This window comes from Malus sylvestris, chromosome 8 (assembly GCF_916048215.2).
Source record: "Malus sylvestris chromosome 8, drMalSylv7.2, whole genome shotgun sequence".
NCBI lineage: Eukaryota > Viridiplantae > Streptophyta > Magnoliopsida > Rosales > Rosaceae > Malus > Malus sylvestris.
Window position 1 is genome coordinate 7,981,930 of NC_062267.1, and position 24,482 is coordinate 8,006,411.

Here is a 24,482-nt window from a genome sequence, read left to right on the forward strand (position 1 = left end):
TTCAAACAACCAATAAGATGTTATCAGATCCTCATTTACTTTTCATTTAGGCTTTCAATAGTAAGATATCTTATCGATAACTATGTATTTGAAGTATTAACAATATTAATCATATACGACATGTTTATAGTTAATAACTTGTTGATTAAGTTGCAGAACATTAACGTAGTCAGACAACCCAATAACTACAAACATTGAACAAGGAAGCCTCAAGAACACAGCGGCCTATATAGAATATCTTGCTTCAGTTGCCCTAATCACGTGTATTGTTTGATCACGCAATCACACATCAATATATTTGTCATTTATCTTTTACTTAGACATCAATCATTGATAGCAGTAACTTAACGATAAACTTGATGAAATTAAATAGTCAATATGTCACGTAATCAAGTAGCCTGATCAAAATGTTTCTTTAATAACTAATTGGAGATAGCTATATCACAAATATTTCATCAAACGACCCCAAAAGGGCAAATTTATTGGATTACATGGAAGTAAGACCACAGCTGGCTATATGGAATATCTTTGATCTTCTCGACCAACGACTGATTGATGGTGGTCAGGAGATGGTCATCCACCGTGTGTTTACAGAAATAAAGAATCCAATGGCCCTTCTTTATCCTTTTTCTTTTTCTTCAAATTCCTTATCGATTTGTATTATTTTACAGTGGAGGAGGCAGAACTCAGTTCTTGCCAAAGAGGGGTTATGGAGATGGGATACATTTAGTTTTGGATATATATTATATCATTGTTTCGTTCGTTCAATTAGTCTAATCTCTTGATTTAATTAACGTTTAAACATCACTTGTAGTTGAGTATGAAGGATGAAACATGTTATCTGCGACATCATCACAACAAGATTACACATACTTATGGGTAGAATTGTTCCTCCTTGGAAGGAGGAAAGTGCTCGTATAAATCAAAGAAATTTACAGTTCATTATAAGAATACTGCTTATTACTAGAACTAGAACTATCTATTTATTCTACATGAGTGACTAAATGTCCTCTAAATTGAATAAACACTAGTAGAGAATATGAAGAATTGCATTTGGCAAAATTTTGTAAGTGTCGACTTTTTCTTTATTAATCTAAGGGCAACGAAAGATACAGCTGGTTCATGCAGTAGTTTACAAGTCGAATATGCAATCCTCAGATTTTAACTTAATAATTTGAATTGTTGGAAGAAATATCTAAACTTAGTTACAAAAACAAAATATATTCTCTAACTAATTTAACGTCAACTGTTGATGCACAAAACCGGAGGTCTTGGAACAACGTAAATCCGACCATGAATCTGCAAGTAATGTAAAGAACACAAGATGTATCGTGGTTCACCTCAAGGTTTGGGCTACGTCCACACTGATTATGTTGTATTTCTCTGAGAAGTGAGGGGGAGAGAGAGCTCTAAGAGTGAGAGCGTTGAGAGGGGTGAGGAGCCTTAGGAATTGGCCTTTTTCAATTGTGAGGATGAGGGGTCCTTTCATAGAATAAGGACTCCTCACTTATTACATATTCGCCCATTCCTTTATGACATAATTACATTTAAGTCCCTCGAGTATTTGTACAAGATCTAAATACGAGGCCCTAAATATGGTATAAACAGTAGTCCCCCAAGTCTTCAGTCAAGAAAGTCTTTTGGCTGGAGACTTGAAATTCAATCTATGTGTGGGCCGAAGTAACTAGATGTTGTCTTAAACTGATGTTCGATATGAGGTGGTGCTCAATCTGAAATGATGCTCAACTAGGAGTAGCACATGTTGCGAGGCTGCTCGACTCGTGGCTTATGTTGCCTTGGTTGGCTCGGCTTGTGGCGTTGAAGGTGAGGGAGTCCCTTTTATAGAATAAGTGCTCGCTCCTCAATACATAAATGATGGGCTAGAGTTGATACTTGCGGCGAGGCGGTTGCAAAGTAGGCGGCGATGCTATCTAATGATGGTAAGGGAGTTCCTTTTATAGAATAAAGGTTCGCTCATCAATACGTGAATAATGGGCTAGAGTGATGCTTGCGATGATACGGTTGTGCAGCTGGCGGCGTTGCTCTTTAATGAAGGTGAGGGTGTCCCTTTTATAGAATAAGGGCTCGTTCCTCAATACATAAGTGATGGGTTAGGAGTGATGCTCGCGGTGAGACGATTGCTTAGTTGGCGGCGTTGCTCTCTAATGAAGATGATGGAGTCCTTTTTATAAAATAAGGGCTCGCTCATCAGTACATAAATAATGGGTGCTTTCTAATGAAAGTGAGGGAGTCCATTTTATAGAATAAAGACTCGCTCCTTAATACATAAATAATGGGCTAAGTCCCCCAAGTATTTTTCATAGGGCCCAGTTGAGGCCCAATATATGGTACATAATGTAGTCCCCCAAGTCTTCGGTCAATAGAGTCTGTTGGCTGGAAACTTCAAATTGAATCCATGTATGGGCCAAAGTGACGATTGTTCGGAGGTGGTATTTGTATACCCTGCACTGAAGCTTTGTAAGTGAAGCCTTAAAGCTAGAGCTCTGTAAATGAAGCTTTTGAAGCTGATTGTCATGAGTGATGCTCATAAATGTTTATGTTGATTGACATAAGTGATGCTCATGGATGTTGTCATGAGTGATGCTCATGAATGTTGACATGAGTGATGCTCATGAATGTTGACATGAATGTTTATGTATGATTGTTGACATGAGTGATGCTTATGAATGTTGACATGAATGTTTATGTATGATTGTCATGAGTGATGCTCATGAATGTTTATGTATGAATGACATGAGTAATGCTCATGTATAATTTGGAGTACTCGGCGTACTTTTGATCACCTGGTTGGTGGCATGAAGGAGAGTACGGGTTGTACATTTCATCACCTGGTTGGTGGCATGAATGGCTAGTTGCCAAATGATATTGGAGTACGGGTTGTACATTTCATCACCTGGTTGGTGGTAATAACGGCAGGTTGCCGAATAATTTTGAAGTACTGGGCGTACTTTTGGTCACCTGGCTGGTGCTATTTTGGGCTTATGGGCCTTCGCCCTCCACAACATGCCAGCCCATTTATTTTGGGCTTTGCCCTTTTTTTTTTGTTACCCTCTGATGGGGTTTATACAAATATCTTCGAAAGATATGAAAAATAAAATACATAATTCAAAATAAGAAAAGTAAATCACATCTTTTTGGTGGGATGTTTGTTCCTTGCTTTTGCAGTGTCCCCATATGCCTCCCTTTCTGTTTTTTCTCGGTTTTTTCTGCTTTGCTTTTGCTTTTGTTTTCTTTTTCGACAAGCTGATGGATGGATGGCTCCACAATTGTCCTTTGGGAGAGGCTGTAGCTTTTGATAAAGAAGTTTTTTTTCTTTTCCTGCACGTTCTAACCTTCCCCGATGTCTTTTTTCCAGCAGGTGGCAGACATCTTCTTTTCTCTTTTCTTTTTTTTCTTTTTCTGCTGTCTGAAAACCAGCTGGTGTACTCCAGCCCTAAAAGTACTTGGACCGGAGCAGGAAGATACTGAGTTCTTGACTCGAACATGACTCAAAGTCAGCGCTCCTCACCACGTGATCGTAATTCGCCATCATGTACATCACATCTTGACGTGACTCCGCCTCTGACCCAAGCGCGAACCCAATAGGCTTTACCCTCGACTCCGACCGTCACTGACTGCATCAACTTCATCATCAATTTCACCTTCTCGCTTGCTTTTCTTCTCGCTGCGAACCCAAATTTACGGCCGTTGTAGTGAACAGTCCAAATGGGGATGGTTAGGAGCGGGCAATTAATGAGCTGGAGCCGGTCTGACTCGTTGTACTCGAGGGTCACGCGGACGGGCCCCAATTGCATCTTGTTGACGAGCTGGTAGGTCAAGACCGAAAGCTCGAGGAAGAGGATGGGTTTGGTGGAGCGGCGGTCGTGGTGGATGCAAACCACACGTGGTCGCAGCGGTGGCCAAAGATTGTGCCGATGACCATGGATTTCGAGGGGCGGGGCTGCTAAGTCAAAACCACCGAGACGACGTCATTTTTAGGAGGGTGGGCGAGGTGGAAGATTGAGAATCTTGGTCCTGGGGATCTAGGGCTTTGGCAGCGACGACGTTGATGTCATCCAGGTTGTGGCGCAAGGAGGTGCTGAGGCTGCCATTGGCGTCGATGCCCTAATGAGTTTGGCAACATGCTCAGTTGCCACAGCATTACCTTTGAAGAAACCCTTAAGATCCACCAATGGTTCATTGAGCTCCTCAAGAGCATCAACCAAGTGTCGTTCAGGCCAAATGAAACCAATGGGGACATGGGATTATTTTTGCAAACATGATGAGTCAATGAAAGGAGCAATACCTCCCTTTTGGATATGGCTATTAGTTTCCTGATGGTTTTCGAGCTTTGATGGATTGGACAAGAGAACTGAGGCACTCGAATCCATAGTTTAGTATTGTAGGACACAAACAATTTTCTTTTTCTGTGCCTCTAGGTTTTGCAGATTCACGGCGGAGGTGAAAAAATGAAAGAGAACCAACACAACTTTTTGTATCGATTCCCACAGACGGCGCCAAATGTTGATGCATAAAACCAAAAGTCTTGGAACAACGTAAATCCGACCGTGAATTTGCAAGTAATGTAAAGAACACAAGATGTATCATGGTTCACCCCAAGGTTTGGGCTACGTCCACACTGATTATGTTGTATTTCTTTGAGAAGTGAGGGAGAGAGAGAGCTCTGAGAGTGAAAGCATTGAGAGGGGTGAGGAGCCTTAGGAATTGGCATTTTTTAATTGTGAGGGTGAGGGGTCATTTTATAGAATAAGGACTCCTCACTTATTACATATTTGCCCCTTCCTTTATCACATAATTACATTTAAGTCTCTCGAGTATTTGTACAAGACTTAAATACGAGGCCCTAAATATGGTATAAACATCAACGTTCAACTTGACTCATTTCAATATCTTTAAAATCACATAATAAATTTAACATGCATGGTAAACCACATGTATTATTTATAACTTTGTGTCAAAACATATGTGTGGTTTAGGGGTTTAGGATTTGGTACACCAAAGTTGTCTCAATGCAAATTGATGCCTACAATGAAAATGAAATGAGGCATTCCGAATTTAGTATTTAATTAATATGATTTTTTTCACAATAATTTGAATTTAAGGTGCATCAAGTTAGATTTATGAGAATAAGAGATTTTTTTTCTTTTTTCTAATCAAGAATATCTTGAAGACCGATGAAAATTTTAAGATATATAAAAGCGTATGAGACCTAATTTAAAGTGAGGCCCAAAACGCATATCTTGTTCGCTTTGGCTCTCGTACATAAATAACACTTATCAATGGATTGGATTTGGATCTAAATTTATGCAGTTAATAGGATATGGATCGTGACTTCAAATCTAATTATCCGAAAAAGATCCGAATTTGATATTGATTATAAATGGATTTGAATATAGAACAAGGCTGATCCGAAACAATAATAATCTGACCCGACTTAATTAGTATGACATATTATTTGATTTTTATATTATTTATATTTTTGTATGACGGTAGCTTAAGTTTTTATGCAATAAAAATACATTTATATCATATTTTCTTATTATCCAACGTGAAATTTTTAATTAAAAATAAAATATTATTCAACTTGAATCACGTTTAAACGTAAACGTCATGTTGTAAGACAGTTAAATGTGAAGGTTTTGGGCCCAAAATTGAATAATGTTGATTGGTAATTTCACATGTACGCTAATAACAACTTACATCTATGCTATAAAAAGACTGTCATGATAACAATCAAAGTTAGTATGATTGTAATATACTTTTATAACGTTCAAGATAAATAACTAAACATCAATCAATGGTCTTAGTCAATTCAAAGGTATTGTTTGGGCCCAAAATATCGGTTTGGGTTGAGTTTAGAATTGTTCTCGGCCCAGAGGCCGTACTTAGGAGTCGCTGGGGGTCATCCGGTTTATGGGCCACATAGCCAAGGCCGACCGTGTTCTATTAGGAATCCATGGGTAGTTGAATTCTGATACGAGAATGAGTTTTGAGAGGGTAAAGATGTTGAAGTTTGGGATTGAATGCGGCTTGATAAGGGGGTTGAGTTCAAAGTCCTAGCAGGAGTAAGACTGGCCGAGATAAGGTTGGATCGGGGGAAGGAGTTCTAATTCGAGTATGGTTAGAAGCAGTTTGACTACTATAAATAGTGGGAGGAGGACATCATTAAAGCCCCCTCCAATTCAACACACAAACTGTCCTGTGCAAACCTTCGCTCTATGCCAAACCTTTCAACAATCTTGAGATTTTTATTTTCCTTTTTCGTCAACGCAACATCAACACATTTTACTCATCGGTCGAGTTTGGCCGACGAGTTGGCATGCCCAACATACAACCGAAAGACGTAGTTAGCGCATTAGTTACTTGGCCTGCGAGCCACGTAGGCTTGATAGTTTTTAGGGTCAACATTTTGGCACGCCCAGTTCACGTTGGTCGAAGGCCAGGCTCCTTGAGGCTTTATCAGTCACCACTTCGACCAATCAAATCCTTGCAGCAAATGTGTCAGGCAGTGTTCTTTGAATAGGTTAGTGATGGACGATGGCACTGCGTCTTTAAAGAGTGGTCCCAGGATTTGATGAGTAGTGTTTAGGTCACTCTTGAAGCGCAGAGTCTTGATGGCATTCCGATCGATGAAGTCCTTGTACTTGCTGCACTCGTTAGAGAGCTAGAAGATGAAGAGGCCATTGATGAAGGCTTAAAGATTTCTGAAATGAAAGCTTGGGATTTTCTAGGTTTTGAAAAGTTTTAAAAGCAAAATGGCAAGAAAGTTCCAAGGGTTTTGGAAAGCGTAAGGTACAAATGGAAATGATTCAGGTATTTATAGGCATTTGGGAAGGAAGGCTAAACGTTTGATTTTCAAAATTAAGGATAAAATCGAGCGGGAAAGTTGCTAATCATTGTAGATATTAAGAGAATCTAGGCGAAAAGACCGAGGTTTTCACGGTTTGAGGACGCACGATTGCGTGTTGCGGCGGGTTTAGTGCAAGAGAAACGTTTCGGCGGTCGCATGTTTTCGAGGGTCATGGTAGGGCTGCTAGGTTAACCAGAGGACCAACATGTGGCAGGACAGTTGGGAGAATCAAGATCGTGGGATTATGTCTCATAAATGCGCATGAGGATTCAATGTTTGTCTTTAGGTAGGTTTCGCTTCTTCAAGGTCAAGGCTCGAACCAAGGAGTGTAGGTCGACGACCTCAAAAGTGAGGGGGCAATGTTTGGGCCCAAAATATCAGTTTGGGCCGAGTTTAGAATTGTTCTCGGCCCAGAGGTCGTACTTAGGAGTCGCTGGGGGTCATCCGGTTTATGGGCCACATAGCCAAGGCCGACCATGTCCTATTAGGAATCCATGGGTAGTTGAATCCTAATACAAGAATGAGTTTCGAGAGGATAAAGATGTTGAAGTTTGGGATTGAACGCGGCCTGATAAGGGGGTTGAGTTCAAAGTCCTAGTAGGAGTAGGACTGGCCGAGATAAGGTTGGATTGGGGGAAGGAGTTCTAATCCGAGTATGGTTGTGATTCAATTAGAAACAGGTTGACTACTATAAATAGAAGGAGGAGGACATCATTAAAACCCATTCTAATTCAACACACAAACTGCCATGTGCAAACCCTTGCTCTACCCGAAACCTCTTAACAACCTTGAGATTTTTATTTTCTTTTTTTGCCAACACATTTTCAGTTTGGATAAACAGCATTGTGAAGGCAACCGGCGAACATCTTTAGTTTGGATAAACAACACTGTTATCGTAGAATCAGCCGACCGCGAAGCACCTTCAGTTTGGATAAATAACACTGTGACGAGGCCGACTGGTTATCTATCCAAGTCTCGGTCGAGAAGGATTTTCAAATCCTTATTGGCAGAGGTCATTTCATCAGCCTTCTCGGCGAAGTGAGGTGTTACATGTTACTAAATTCGGCACATTGAAGCCGAATTTGATATTGAACTTCGCAGAACTAACAACCTTGTCTTCAGGCTCTAGAATCCGAAGGCCGAGACTTGTTCCTTCCTCGGCCACAGTTGCGAGTTTCAGAAGTCAACAACGCATCCAATGCAACATCAACACATTTTACTCCTCGGTCAAGCTCGGCCAACGAGTTGGCACGCCCCATATACAACCGAATGACGTAGTTAGCTCATTAGTTACTCGGCCTGTGAGCCACGTAGGCTTGGTAGTTTTAGGGTCAACAGGTATCTAATGAACAAGATAATTCACTCAATTTAATCAATGGTCCAAATTACTCTCTTTATTTTATTAAAACGAATAAAAATCCCATTATTATGTGAAGAGTAGGGGTGGTTCGATATGGGATCCCATACCGAAACCCTTGTCCCGATTCCCAAACCGAAATTTTTGGGAATCCCAATTTCAATACCGATCCCAAACCAAATTTTTGGGAATCCCAATTTTCGGGAATCCCAAAATAGTTTCGGGATTTCGGGACAAATCGGGAATCCCGAAATGATTTTGGGCTTTTGGGCTTTTAGACTAAAATTTGACATATTATGCTTTTAGGCCCAATTTGCCAATTTGTTTTTACTAATCTGCCAATCAAATGGCAAGGCTTGTTTATACTAATCTCTACTTAATACTAACACTTAGTTTTCATTTCCATACAGAGAGTGATGGATCAACTGCAAAATAGTGAAAGAAAACTAAGAAGCTCAAAACTGTACACAAAAACCAAAATCAAGCAAAACGAAGAAGCTCAAAACTAAACATTGCAAAGTAACCTGTTAATCATGCCCGAAAAATTTGACTACAGAAACTGAGCAAGCATGCCAAGAATCAAAGCAAACCCCACAAGAGTCAAGAAATGATAATTGATCCATTCGAAAAGTACCTAGACAAGTTCTGTGCACAAATTTGACATAGTTTCATAGTATATATATAACCAATCTGCCCACTGCCCATATGTGCAGTGGTGAAAAACTTTATCAACTAAATAGAATGATGTGTTGAAAACTCTGTTAAAATCTCATGGCCATAATTTTTTTTCCCTTAAAGAACTTGACTTTTAAAATATCAAATTTTTTAGACTTTTATTTGGTCCAAAAACACTGGCAATGTGATAGCGAGGACCGCAATCACAAGCACTTTATGGCCGACTGCCGAGCGGCGTATTAAAAAACTAAGCAGCTCTTTAGTTAATGGCAAGAAGATTTAACAGTTGGTCTATCCACGCACAACACAACAACATTAATTTCCAAACGCGACAACATCATTGATCTTCATCCAGCTAAAATCCCGATTACCCACGAGTTCAAAGTTCAACCAAACAGTCTTAAATCCCAAACATTAATTCAAACAGAACGACATATACATCTAAACAGTCTTAAATTTACGAGTAAGAAACACGAAAGTTACGAACTTTTTTACCTGAGGTGGAGGAAGAAGAAGAAGGAAGAGGATGCCTGAGGCGGACTGTGGGTTGTGGAAGGAAAGGCCGAGGAAGAAATGAAGTAGTGAACTCTGCAATTCATCAGGTGTGGTGGTGGGCCGGTGGCTGACCGGAATTAGTCACAGAGAGAGAGATGAGATAAGGGCTCGTCGGCTAGATGAGGGAGAGATCAGAGACGAGAGATTAGGGCTCGGCTGTTCGATTCGATAGAAACAATGGAACGAAAGTGAAGTTTGTGAAATGGTATTCTGACCTAAAAACATATGGACGGCAAAGATTAAATCCAAAAGAATGAACGGTTGAAATAATTCTCTTATAATTAAAAAATATATATATATATAATATTTATTTTTGGTTCGGTATGGGAATACCGAAAATTTGAGATGTAAAACCAAATCCCATACCGAAAATTTTGGGATTTTTGGTTTGGGATCGGGATTTTTTTCGGTTTGGTTTGAGATTTTTGGGACTTTTTTCCAGCCCTAGTGAAGAGTACTACAGAATTTCTTAAATAATAATACCCAAACTTTGGATATTGATAGGAGCATATTTATGCGACTGAGTTAGCTTGTTCTCATGCATTTATGTTGTTATTTCTTAGTTAATTATGTATTTTAAGCTATTTTCGTGTGTTTGTAGGTTTATAGGCCTTATAAAGCAATAAGGTGCATTTTGGTGCATTTTGGAGCAGTTTTGGGCTTGGAATGGATAGCACATGCATGGAGCAAGGTGGATGGACGAAATTGAAGACTAAAGAGGCTTGAAATGTGTTAAAAAGAAAGAATAATTAATGACAAAGAGCTCAGCAACCAAAGAAGAAACATGAGTCAAAATTACCTTATTTTGATTTAATCTTTCCTAATCCTCAATGTCCCTAAGTTCCAACAACATTCATTGTCTATTTCATTCACTCATTGCCTAGCACCACCCTTATTCCCTCCACCATTCCAAATTTCATGCATAAATCATCACTCCACCTTAACCCTTGACTCATTTCTACACCATTCCACCTCCCTTTCCTTTCTCTACCATGTGCACAATCATTCATGTTCCCTACTTGCATTCATTGTTGCAACACCACTCCATTTTACCCCTCATGCTTTGCATCATTACTTCACTTTTACCTTTGAATCATTTCAACACCACTCCATTTTACCCATGCTTTGCATCATTACTTCACTTTCACCTTTGAATCATTTCAACACCACTCCATTTTACCCATGTTTTGCATCATTACTTCACTTTCACTTTCACCTTTGCATCATTACTTCACTTTCACCTTTGAATCATTTCAACACCACTCCATGTCCCCCTCCATTGCCATGCACTTCCTCTATAAAAGGAAGTGTGTGTAACATAAATAGAGTTCATATTTATTTAGATCATTCACTCCCATTTCAATACAACCTTCATCCAAACACATCCATTCATATTTACATCCATTCCTCCATACAAACAAACCTTCAAACACCTACCAACACCTTGTGCCGTGGCAAAGGAAGGAAAGGAAAGTGCTTGGACATGCGTGCTGTCAACTTGGATCGTTGGAGCGTTTAGATGTTTTCTTTCTTTTGTTTCCAATGTTAAATTCATTTTCTGATTTTGTTGCAATTATGAGTGGCTAAACCCCCATTTAGTTAGGGGGAAGTTTGAAGCCATGAACATGCTTGAGATATGAATTGATTTCTTCCAATTGTGATTTGATAAGTTGTGATTGCAATTCAATTATCTATTTTATTCATAACTGATTCTTGTATGTTTATTAAGGATGCATACTTAATTTTCATGCATGAATTAGATGCTAGAATATAAATGAGTTTCACCTAATCGTTACAAGTTTATATTCATGAGTAGTGAAGGTTGTTTATCACAATCGCGTTAATTGAATTCTTGGCAATTGTATCATGCATTCATAGTTATAATTGTCTCGTCAACACTTATGATTTTCATTGAACGTAATGATCTCTGATTGTATCTCTATTATGCATTCATATAGGGGACTTTTAGAGAATGATTTGGGTTGTTGCATGCATTCATCCAATTCAATGAGTAAAGGAAAATCTGATGGTTAATTTGTGCATCACGGTTAATCTGGGGTGTTGAGCATAATAGTTTATTGAAAAGCAATTGGAAATCGATTCATGTACAAGTGTGTCATGTGTGAAGAATGGACCTCTAACTAATCCATCCATCATTTTATTTCTCAAATTCATTTTATAATCTGCCTAGTTTTATAACTTGCTTGTTTATTTCAAATTCATCCAAACCAAAATCCCCTTTTTACTTTCTTGTTTCAAAGTGTTAAATTTCTGTTTTGTTTGTGTTTTTTGAGTGTTTTGATTCAAGCCAAAACAATAAATTCATCCAAAGTTGATTTAGAGTCCAAATCTGCCCAGTTTGTGTTTTTAGGCAGTTTTGAGTGTTTTTAAGTTGTTTTGAATCTTTAAAATCTGTTTTGAGTCCCTTGAGTCTATTCAAATGTTTTTAATTTTGTTTTTATGTTTTTGAGTTAGTTAAAGGTTTTAGCAAGCCCTCCTAATCCCCGGTTTAGAACGATCCATACTTGCATTTATACTACAATTTGACAACAAGAGGGTTTAATTTGAGTGCTTAACTTTCATCGCATCAGATATGTTATATGAATATTATATTATAGCTAGCTAGGTCTAGGTGAGATATCAGATATATGGCCTTCGTCTCTTTTGTTATCTGTCAATGGAGCTGCATTTTGTGTGTGAATCTTTGGGGCGGCTATCAAACGACGCCACCAGTAACCTCACTCATCTCTCTCTCTCTCTCTCTCTCTCTCTCTCTCTCTCTCTCCAGGCATGCATTGCATATATATACCTTGCAAACCAAGAAGTGATTGAGTGACAGAGAAATATATTATGATGACAATCCGAGCAAGCACAAATCTTCATCTTTATTTGATCTGTTTTCTAGCGTTTTACATGCATTAGGGAAAATCTATAGTCGATATCTATAGCTGTAACTTTTGCTCATCTTACATCATAATATATATAATACCTCATATGAACTTCAGATCTAATATCTCCTAGTATATTTTTCTACTGGATTTACTTGGACTCGACTAGATCTCACACAATCTATATCATGATCAACCCCATGATTATGCTTCTACATGAGTCCAAACCGAGATATTACGCTTGATCTTTATGCATGAAAATTGAAATACCTCTTTAATTCTATACAGTGCATTTAGGGCCCATTTGTTTGGCTTCACTAAGTTTCATTGGACTAGACTGGATTAACTCTTAGTGTAGTCCAACGTTTGTTGTGATGAGGGACTAATATTAATGAGATTTAATGAGATTACCTGGGACTCACCCAGACTAACAGCATCGCTAACAGTTCTTAGCGAGAGTCCTCGAAAACCACGAGACTAGCTAAGACCTGCTTCGTCCTACTCCCGTTGCTCTGCTGGCGTCATCTCTGCAACCACATCTTCATCTTCTTTGCGACCACAACTTCATCTTCTGCAACCATAGCTTCCTCTCTATGCACACATCTGCACATAGCAAATCTGCTCGGATCACAAAACCCAGATTCGCTAAGATTGCAAAACCCATATTTGAATCGCAAAACCCATACACGAATTGCAAATCCTAGATTCGAATTGCAAACCCAGATTCGAATTGCAAAACCAAGTTCGTTTGAAGCTCTGCAAAACCCAGATTTGATAGGAAAATTTTGTGGCCTCAAATCCAAAAGGAAATAACAAAACCAAGGGTACTCTACATACCAAATTCTTTTTGCAACTTTTGAGAGAGAGATGGAGGTTCTAGATAGGGAAATTGGGGCATAATTTCTTTTTTAATTTTTTTTTTTTGGATCCATTTGGTGTACAATTATATATGTACAGAGTTCCTTTGTTTTAGAGAGAAGGAACGCCGTTGACTAGAAAAAAGAGAAAGAAAAAGAAAAAAAAGGAAAAAAAAAGAAAAATATTTATTATTATTTTGGTTATTAGTCCGACACTGCATCAAACGCTACACTAAATTAGTCCAGCTTAGTCTAGTCTAAGTTAGTTCAGCTTAGTCCCTGAAGCTAGTTCAGTCTGAGATAGTTCGGTGCAACAAACGCACCCTTAGTGCCTTAGTGTTTAGTGCCGATGCATGGTATATGAATCATAGGAAGAAAAAAAGACTTTATATGTGCCTATAAGGAGTTGAGCTACTTTTCATATATTTGTCAGCCAATTTTATTCTGAAACCTCAACTTAATTTGTTCATTTAGGATTTACCGTTTAGGTCAAGTAGTGGTAGGCATATATACCTATGTGTGTGTGCGCTAACTAAATACCTATATGGTGTGTCCAGGATCAGAACCTTGGGGGGGGGGCGTCCCAGTGTTAAATACAAGTTTTTAGGTAGGAACAATGCACGAAGTGCACAAAATAAAAATTCTGTTTAATCACTTGGTGGACTTGTTGTGTACATGTCAATAGATATCAACATATACAAAAACAATATGATGAATGATATAGAGAGATTTGTAGGGCTGGAAAAAAATCCCAAAAATCCCAAACCAAAATTATCCCGAAGATCGGTAATCCTGTCCCGAAAAATACCGAAGTAATCGGTATGGGATTGGTTTCCAAATCCCATTTTTTCAGTATTCCCGAAATCCCGAAATGTTTTTTTTTCTTTAGCTTTCGGTTCCCACTTCCTAAGTCAAAAGCAGGAGCCTTTTGGCTTCCACTAACAGAAGGCACCAAAATATTATTAAAAAAAATGGGAAAGGCACAAATTGGCTTTGGGTTTCTGTTCAGACTTCCCACCTCAAAAGCAGGAGCCTTTTGGCTCCCACAAACAGAAGGCGCAGAGAGCAGCACTTGAGGCAGAGAGCATCACTCATGGGGCAGAGAACATCACTCTTCATGTTGAGAAGCAGAGAGGAGAAAATAGAGGAATGAGCTACTGCCGAAAGCTCTTGAGTTTGATTTTGACTTTTGAGGCATAGAGCAGCACTCTTCGTGTTGAGAAGGAGAGATAGCAAAGAGCTACTGCTGAAAGCTCTCTCAAATCTTCGAAGCTCGACCTATATCCTTCTCTTTCCTCTCTGAAGCTTTCTCTGAATTAGGGTTCGAATGAGGATTTATAAATTAGGAATTTATGATTTAGAGCTTTTGATTGTTTTGATTTGGATTTGGATTTCTTGATTAATTTTCTGGGGATTTCTGGATTAATTTTATGTGGATTTGGTTGATTTGGATTTCTGGATTTCCATGGTCAATTTCTCCTTTGCATGTTCGATTTCTTTTCTGCTTTGCATGCTCAATATGCAGGTTTGAATCTTTTCTGCTTTGCATGCTCAATCTGCAAGTTTGAATTGAATTTAATTTATCAGCTTCCATTAACAAGAAGCCAAAATTTTTTTGAATTGAAAACCGAAACCATACCGAAATCCCGAAATTCGGGAATACCCAAATTTCGGTTTGGGATCGGGATTCGGATTTTCATCCCAAAAAGGATCGGTTTGGGATTCGGGATCCCATTTTTGGGAGGGGATCCCATACCGATCCAGCCCTAGAGATTTGTCAACACTAGTACAAAAACATGTTTGCGCGATGAAAAATTGCGCGACGCATTAAATTACGTCGCGCAAAGCCGTTTTGCTCGACGTATGTACACCTACGTCGCCCAAAACATCTTTGCGCGACGTTACTTTGCGCGACGAAGAACTACGTCGCGCAAAACGGCTTTGCGCGACGTACATACACCTACGTCGTGCAAAACGGCTTTGCGCGACGTAGTTCTTCGTCGCGTAAAGTTTTGGCGCCAAACCCTACGAATTTACCGCTTTTTTCCCACCTTTGCGCGACGCATGCCCACCTACGTCGCGCAAAGTTGTTTTGCGCGACGTAGTCCGTCGTCGCGCAAACTTTTGGCGCCAAACCCTTAGAATTTACCGCTTTTTCCCACCTTTACGCGACGCATGCCCACTTACGTCGCGCAAAGTTGTTTTGCGCGACGTAGGTGGGCATGCGTCGCGCAAAGTCACCAATTTTTTTTTCTTTTCATTTGATCAGTTTGGGAGGCAGAAACTACATACCTAGTTGCAGCAGCTACCTCCATCACCCATCTCTCTCTCTTGAAAACCGTCTACCAAATCAGGTTTGAAGTTTGAATTACTAGGAATAGACATAATGCCTAAATCTGTAATCGTTAGAAACAATGTTATTATTTTGTATGTCTTGCTCTCCCCAATTCCCACATTAGTTAAAGTCTTGTGCAGTCCGCAAACTTTTCTTCTGTTTTTTATAAGATTGTTTGCAATGATGTTCTTAGTTAGTTTTATGTTAACTTCAAGTTCGTAGATTTTTACTTTCGGAGTTAGTCTTCAAATTCGTATTGCTGAAAATTCTGGTTGGATCGTTAAAACTAGTTTTCGTAGAATGTGTATCTCATTAAAACATTAGATTCCCTAACACTTGGATTTTACTTATACTTTCATCAAGTATAACATAAGATTTTGTGATATCCACTTGTGTAAAATATTTTAAATTGACGATCGAATCAATTCGTTGTATTCATGTAGGATCAAGGGGTGTAACTGTAAAAAATCATCAAAATCGGAGTTAAAATAACCGTTAAATTGTGAATTTTTCGTTTATAACCGTCGAAAAGTTTTGTCCCGTTACATGATCTCTGAAGGTTTGTTTTTTGCGATTTTTTTTGTATGCGATCTCGATGCATATACAAACAAGTTTGACGGTTGGATCGTTAAAACTAGTTTTCGTAGAATGTGTATCTCATTAAAACATTAGATTCCCATAACACTTGGATTTTACTTATACTTTCATCAAGTATAACATAAGATTTTGTGATATCCACTTGTGTAAAATATTTTAAATTGACGATCGAATCAATTCGTTGTATTCATGTAGGATCAAGGGGTGTAACTGTAAAAAATCATCAAAATTGGAGTTAAAATAACCGTTAAATTGTGAATTTTTCGTTTATAACCGTCGAAAAGTTTTGTGACACACCCTAACCCGAAGACTAGGACGTGCTGGCCGTCACGTGAGCGTGACGTAACCATAACGCAAGCGGAAACGATTTAATAATAAAATACGAGTCAACGAAAACCACTAATTGCAGTTATTCACAACTTAGCATTCTATGTGCATAAGAGTGTACTAAACACACATAAACAGAGCATAAGCGTCTAGGTGCAGTCAAGTAGGACCATAACTATTTTACAACACCCTCGGGTGAATCCTACATTTATTTAGTCTGTCAGAACGCCGAAGCAGTCCTCGTAGGCCACCAACGCCACAACTATCAACTAGAACCTGGAGGGGCGAAAAACAGAAAACGTGAGTGGGCGAAAATAAAGCTTTTCCAAAATCATTTCATAAATCCACATTTATAACCCCTTTTTGGAAAACCTGTATACTTTCCCAGAAAAATAGTATATAGCATATATATCTCAACTGTCTTAATCATCAATCTTATAACAGATTCAATAAAGAATGCACCATGCCAATTTCAACAGTTTAGTATGAATGCATTAACATAATATAAATCAGGTAAAAGAAATAATCAATCGGAGGCCCTCTAATAGTCCTGAACGATTGAACCTAGAGCTCAACATCTATCAATCTCACTCTGCCGGAGTCACTCCGCGTGACCTGTCCGGCCTTCTGCACATCAGTCGGAACCACCTAATGTAGTCTAAACGACTCATGGTAATATTCGCTCTAGTGCTTCTCTCATCAATCATCTGTATACAATAACCTAAGGTCACCCACCAGTCATAATCTCACTAACACTCTACGACTGGCCCGTCGTACCCACTCCGCGTGGACTGTACGACCAGCATCTACTTGGATCCAAGGCGAGCGTGCGATGCGGTGAATACTATAAGCACTAAACCATGGTGCAGGATATGAGCTCAATATATCTCATCATCATCATAATATTAATTAAATACTTACCTGTGCTTCCACAGCACCATCATACATATATGCATCATACGACAGTTCATAATATCCATAACATTCTATGCATGGCAATCACATCATATTTCATTTCATTTCAATATACTTTTCATTTAAATTTGATTTCTGGGGAAATCGAGTATATAGGTATATATATAGAAAGCAATGCCCACTCACTGGTATGTCGCCGGGTCGTAACCCCCTTGACGCCCCTGGATGTGCTCGTCCTCGTTATAAGTTCCACCTAGAAGTGAAATAACTTAAAACAATCATTTAACGCACATTTAACGCACCTAAACCAAACTAGGTAATAAATTTTTCATACGATGCTCAAATTGGGTATATGAATATACCACAGTGACCTACACAACCTCAGGATCATCCCCAAATTTTTAAAATAATTTTTGGAGGTCTCACGCGCCCCCACGCGCCAAATAGGGCACGGGTCTACGCGCCCCCCACGCGCAGCCACGTGCCGTGCACACTGATGGCTACAGTGAACGGCGTTAGGAATATTCTCGGAATATTCCGTTAAAAACTAACGGTTTCCGTTAAAGTTAACTAACGGCATCGGAATATTCCGTCAGTTTTGACGGAAGATTCCCTGTCTTCTCCGGCGAGTCACCGGCCGCCGGCGACTGTTCGCCGGTTTCTGGAAAAATTTCAAATTGACTTTTCTCTTTCGTTTTTCGTCCATTTTTCATGTAATTTATACCAAAATGAAGCATTTCACATGTACTATCACGTTGGAAGGGTTTTAAGGCCTAAAAACAACAAGATCAAACCTTTCAAAATTCTTCAAATTCGGCCAAACTCGAACCCGACGATCCCGACGTCCATTTTGTTCAAACGAGGCACTCCGAGCCTCCTTGGGACTTCCTAAGACTCGTGGTGATATTTGTTTAACCTAAAACACAACCAAATTTAAGTTCATGAACAGTGTAAATTCACGGGGTGTTTAGAACTAGGGTTTCCCGAAATGGAACTTACCTTAAACTGGTATTCCCGTGCTCGTGAAGTCCTAAGGAGTGTCGTGGTGATCTTACATGGAACGTTGGTGCAAGTTTATGATTGTTCTTGGGGTTTGCCGTGACTTCGAGAGTATGAGAGAGGGTGAGAGAGTGTTTCTGAGGGAGAGATGAGGAAGAAAGAGGGAGAGAGACAACCTACGGGTTTTGGGGAAGGATTTCAGGAGGTGGGGATCCCACCTAAGTCCAATACAAATGTAAATCTAAACCCTAGTTTAAGTCCCTAACATAAAATAATATTCTAAATAACAATAGTTCAGGATCTTTAGGTAAAACAAATACCAAATTTACGCACCTTAATCCCGTTTAAGGGCGTTTCTGTAATTTCACGTCCTCGGTATTTAGTTATTCTGGGACGGGCTGTGACAATTTGTCTCGTTACATGATCTCTGAAGGTTTGTTTTTTGCGATTTTTTTCGTATGCAATCTCGATGCATATACAAACAAGTTTGACGGTCGGATCGTTAAAACTAGTTTTCGTAGAATGTGTATCTCATTAAAACATTAGATTCCCTAACACTTGGATTTTACTTATACTTTCATCAAGTATAATATAAGATTTTGTGATATCCACTTGTGTAAAATATTTTAAATTGACGATCGAATCAATTCGTTGTATTCATGTAGGATCAAGGGGTGTAACTGTAAAAAATCATCAAAATCGGAGTTTAAACTACCGTTAAATCGTGATTTTTCGTTTATAACCGTCGATGAGCGACATCGTGGAGCGGTTACCTCACAGCAGCATAACAGCGTCGTTAATTGCTGTGGTTTTATTATTAGGAATTTTTGTCCTATGCGGTGGGAGAGTTGGGCAAAAATTCCCGAGGAGACGAGGACCCTGGTGCGAGACAATTTGGAGGTTAGTATATTAATTTTTAGCAAAGTCAACATCTTTCTCTGCTTAAACTAGTGCAGGGCCATCATCTTGATTAGTAAAGTCAAGATCTTTCTCTCAATTTCTGTTTGGTTGCTAAGAAAATGTAGGGGGAAAGAGAAATCAGGTGCATTTCATTGTTTTGCACCTGATAGCCGAGTGTTGTTGTGATGAATAATTTGGTCATGTATTTTGCACACTCTTCTTCTGTTCATAATTGGGAGCAGGTGTGGTCATTTAGTTTTGGTTAATTTCAGTGATTTGCGGCACTGTTCTTTGTTGTCTGAATGCTTCCTGGGAAGGAAATTGAAAAATAATTCCGTGAACCATTGTTAAAATAATGATTATGTTGATTAGGTGGAAGGATTACTATCTTATCTGATGCATATTTATGGGTTTTTAGTTTTCGTCTACGTCCTTGCTAAATGATTTATGATAGTGTTTAGGTGAGTATGCATGCCATCTCTAGTACATTGCTTTGCTTGTGTTGTGCATCAGTTAACCTGATCCATAGTATCCACCGGTTGAGCAGCATCATGATACCTAAACATTATGCCTATACATGCTATTTTGTTTTAATCATTAAGTGCTTCTTGGGACTGGCTATACTAATCAAGTAATCGATCTTTTACCGAGCGAGTCCTATGTATGGTTCTTGACTTTGCCTCAATTTGATAGTGAATTGTTTTTAGTTGTTGTCCTGGTTTTATTTATTAAAGTGAACTACGAAAGCAGCCTGAAATAGTCGAGTTAAATCCTTTGTTGAGAAATTGTGCTAAGGAAAGGAATTTGATAAATAATTTGAGTGTTAACCTTATGGTTTGAACATTAAAGGTTTGACACTTGTGTGAAGCTGAGGTTTGACACTGCTTTCCGAATATAAACATTATATTGTTTGCTTCCTAACAAATTAAGATTCTAGTTATTATTGTAAACCGACAAACTTTATCAATATCTTATAAACTAGTTGTCAATTATTCTTATACATGGTCATTTTGTTTGTCATTTTGTTTTTCATATTTGTAGGTCGTTTTTGAAATGAAGGACATATCCCCTGAGGTCAGTGCCTACTTAGAGGAGACCTTAGCAAGCCGGTACAAAGATTGGAAGAGCGCTCTTGACACGCATTTTCAGCTATGGGAATCTCCGGAGATTGCTCGCCTACAGGGTTGCCCACTAGAGTATAAGGAGCGGCGAGAGGATTGGGAGTGGCTCTGCACACATTTTACGGATCCAAAATTTTTGGTATGTACATAATACTTTAATAATAATTTATTGTTTTTGTTATTTTATTTAAGCTTTTTTAATAATTTCTTTCAAATAGTCGCACTAACATATATATTGTATGTTTAACAGAAGAAATCTGCTGCTGGCAAGAAAGCTCGGGACTCAAAGACATTTCTCCACCATTCTGGTTCGAAGCCCTTTTCGTATAGGGTTGAGGCACGACATGAGGTAAAAGTATATTAATTTTGAAATTTTATACAATTTATTTTATATTATTGATTAATAAAATTTTCTTAATGTTTTTTTTTTCTTTAGGAGGGTTCTAAGTTCCCACAGATTGACCTGTTCAAGCATGTTTACGTTCATCCCAACAATGAGAACAGTGACCAGCTTTATGTAAGTATATGTAATTGTTATTTTTCTTATTTTTATGAATCGTTCAAATATTATTTATATTTTGTTATTAAACATTATATGTTTTTTCTTTATTATTACAGGGTGATATGGTGGAAAAGAGCACTGCTATTCTCCAAGAAGCAACATCGCAGCTTCCCCCAGACACCCCGATCGATGACGTCATTGTACCCAAGGATGCAGATGTTCAGATCGTGACTGAGGTCCTGGATCAGAAGTTCGGTCGTCGTCATGGTAAGGTTGTTCGGTGTACGGGGAAGGTGGGGGTTCGTGAAACGGGTGCCTCTTCTTCCAGATTGTCCATAAGAGAGGTCAATTCCTTGAAGGAGGAAATAACAATCCTAAGAGGTCAGGTTGCGGCCCAGGGCGACCACATTAGGGCCCAGGACGAGAGGATGAATATGATTGTTCAGGCCTTAGTGAGGTCCGGCCTCCAAATCCCGACGATGCCAGCACCTAATGTTGCTCCACCTTCGACTTCCCAGCCATTTTGCCCAGACGATACCGAGTAGCATGATGTATTAAACTTAGAAGACTTGTAGTTTTTTATTTTTTTGTTCGGACAAACGTACATTTTCATATATTCTATAATTATTTACTTTTTCTTGGTTTATTAATTATTTTTTAGAATTTAATTATAATATTTATTAAAAATTAAAAAAAAATATAAATGACAAAAAATAAATAAATAAATAAAACTTTGCGCGACGCAGTGCCTACCTACGTCGCACAAAGTATTTTTTGACTTTGCGCGACGACGGTCCTATGTCGCGCAAAGTATTTTTTGTACTAGTGCAAGTATTATCGATGCAACATGTTGATATATACCTAGCATTCATTACATCAAATAAACACAAAAGGAATCCGTCCCAAATATTTGAAACATCTTCGCATGTATGTTTTTTAGACCTGAGTGATTCTGGTTCGTCGCTATTTCCATCCGCCCCGTGGGTGTGTTGTGTGTCCGCCCGTGTGTTGCATATATGTGTGTGTCACACCTCTTCTAGCACCATCTAATACGTGATATTGTTGAGTGTTACAAACATTGTTCCCCACTAAAACCAGTCTTAGCAGCCATGAAGATAATTCTCCAAAAAGTTGATTCCTAATTGCACATGTACGTGGTAATGGGGCAGTAGCTAGCTAGCTAGTCCATCAACCTAACACGTACTCAACATTTCCTTTCTTATCCACGATGTTATTTGTTAGATTGTTTGAAAGTATAAGATGTTTATATTGTTAGAATATGAATCTGATAAAATGCTAAGATTGATTTTTTCCTTTTTCATCGACTATGTTTCACTGTGTATTGGTCATAGTTTGACAATATAAGAAGACAGGATAGCATTATCCAAACATACCTATGCCTAGCCTTTAAGAGTATCTCCAAGAAAAGCTCTAAATAATGTTAAACTAGCAAGTGAACAATATCAAAAAACTATTTTGGTTACTTGGATAAACTTTTCATCTCCAACACTATACTCCCTATTATAACAAACTTTCAATATTTTATTATTAACAATTTAAACTCAACCCACTGATTTTCTAAAACAAACTTTTCTCTTTCTTTTCTTCTTGCTCAAGGGTTTACCTTTGAGTTTTATTATATTTTTAATATTTAGCTGATGAACCGTTGCTTTGTAAAATAATAGTAATTGTTCATTTTGCTATATTAAAGAATATTTTATACAGTCTGGTGGAGATGTATTTTTTTCATTTGACTCTTAAAATGGAATTTTGATTGTTTTACGGCACCTCCAAGGGATACTCAAATTTGGATTTTGAATTTTCAGAGAGAGCACACTAATACATCAAATCATGACTAACCTTACAATTAGTTAAGGTGGAGTATACTCTCTACGGCTAATAGAAGACTTAGCGCAAAATCATGCGCAATGATTTTCTAAAATTCATATAGCCGACCTCACTTAATTGAATAAGACTTGGTGGTTGTTGTTGTTGTTGTTGTTGTTTGAAGTGTACTCTCTACAATATTCCATACCAGATTAAAGCACCCATCCAAGTTGATTAGATTGGCACCACCACCATTTCACCACCATACTTGTTCTTAGAATGCTTACAATAAGTTTGTTTTCTTTCTAATTTCTTCAAAGCATGAACATATGTAGTACTACTGCCACTGCCTAATTAAGTATTAATGCCTTTGAAAGCTTTAAAGCTTAATCGTACATTTGTGGTTTTATGCATGGTGGGATTAATGGTAAATTTGGGCAGCAGAAACAGACACCTGCCCCTATATTACTGACCATCCTAAGTATATATATCTTCACTAGGATTTCTCTGTCTCAAAACTCCAATCAGCATCGAACACCTCCCCAACTCTGAAAAAAGCAGGGAGTCGAAGAAATTGACACGTCTGGAGGTTGTACACTTTGTGCCCTTCAGTGACATTCGTCCCATGCATGATTGCCACTTAGACGGGCTGCCAAACTTGCCATAAAAAACCAAACAAACTCGTAACATTGTGTGGGGAGACTTTGTAGCAAGCAAATGTTCGTAGCCTTGTATTTCAATTGTTGGGCATGTGAAGTGTGAAAGCGACGGAGACCAACAGAGAGAGAGACCATGACCAACAGGAGATATATTGCATCTGTAGAGGCATACACCAGTCACTCGGCCATTTTGATTTGGACATCATTCAGGTGCGTATATTCGACTTCTGTCGGGAGAATTCGACAGCACTAATAACTTAAGCTACGTCTACAGCCCTAAGAGCTGTATAACATGTGGTCAGGGTTACAGGTGTAGTTCACAAAATGTGGGAAATACATTCTATGTTAAGGCACTCCTCGTCGTTTGTGCATATCTAGTTAGTGCATTTTAAATTAGATGGTAACTAATGTTGTGCAAACACTACATATGGTTTATACAATATTATCGAAGAAAGCTTTGAAACAATTTACCATTTGAATTCGGAAAATTTGGAAGAGTAACCAAAATTTAGATCTCATATAGAATTATAGCCACGCTTTTAAATTTATGATAATTATAACCAAAAGTTGATGTGAGAATGAATGTTGAAAACCCGTTTGATAACTACTTTTCGTTTTCAAAAGGCTGAAAACTAAAAACCAAATTTGAAAACTCAAGAAAAATAATTTTCACTTATTTATTTTCAATTTTAATTTTTAATTTTTTGAAAACTAAAAACTGAAAGTTGTTGCCAAACCGGATTTCGGTTTTTTTTATTTTATTTTTTATTTTAATGAAAACTAAAAACAAAATGGTTACCAATACCTCCAATTTAGGTAATAGAATAATCATCGTACAAGAAAAATGAAAATCTTTTATTTCTACAATATTCTGGAATGAACAATGAATATTAACCTACAAAATCGAACAGTAAAGATTGTTTAAAAAGTCGAATACATAATAGACTAAACAATCAAAAAAAAAAACCCATTACATATATTAAAAGAACTGAGGTGACAGATTGCACCATTGTTTGATTGCTTATTTATTTGTCAAGCTATTCATTGTTTGATTTCACATGTCAAGAAACTCCTACAATGTCATGATGGCATTGGTT

General features: G+C 38.2%; 1 protein-coding gene and 1 pseudogene across 1 annotated transcript; one reads left to right on the forward strand and one right to left on the reverse strand.

Annotated features, from left to right (window-relative positions):
• Positions 1-3,454: 3,454 nt before the first annotated feature.
• On the reverse strand, positions 3,455-4,391 carry LOC126631315 (protein MIZU-KUSSEI 1-like; annotated as a pseudogene).
• Positions 4,392-19,120: 14,729 nt separating this feature from the next.
• LOC126633115 (uncharacterized) lies at positions 19,121-21,545 on the forward strand. The gene is made up of 5 exons (XM_050303671.1): positions 19,121-19,276; positions 20,318-20,536; positions 20,648-20,746; positions 20,834-20,914; positions 21,016-21,545. Exons 1-5 carry the CDS (start codon positions 19,211-19,213, stop codon positions 21,442-21,444), a joined length of 894 nt encoding a protein of 297 aa, XP_050159628.1. The 5' UTR covers positions 19,121-19,210; the 3' UTR covers positions 21,445-21,545.
• The last annotated feature ends 2,937 nt before the right edge of the window (positions 21,546-24,482 follow it).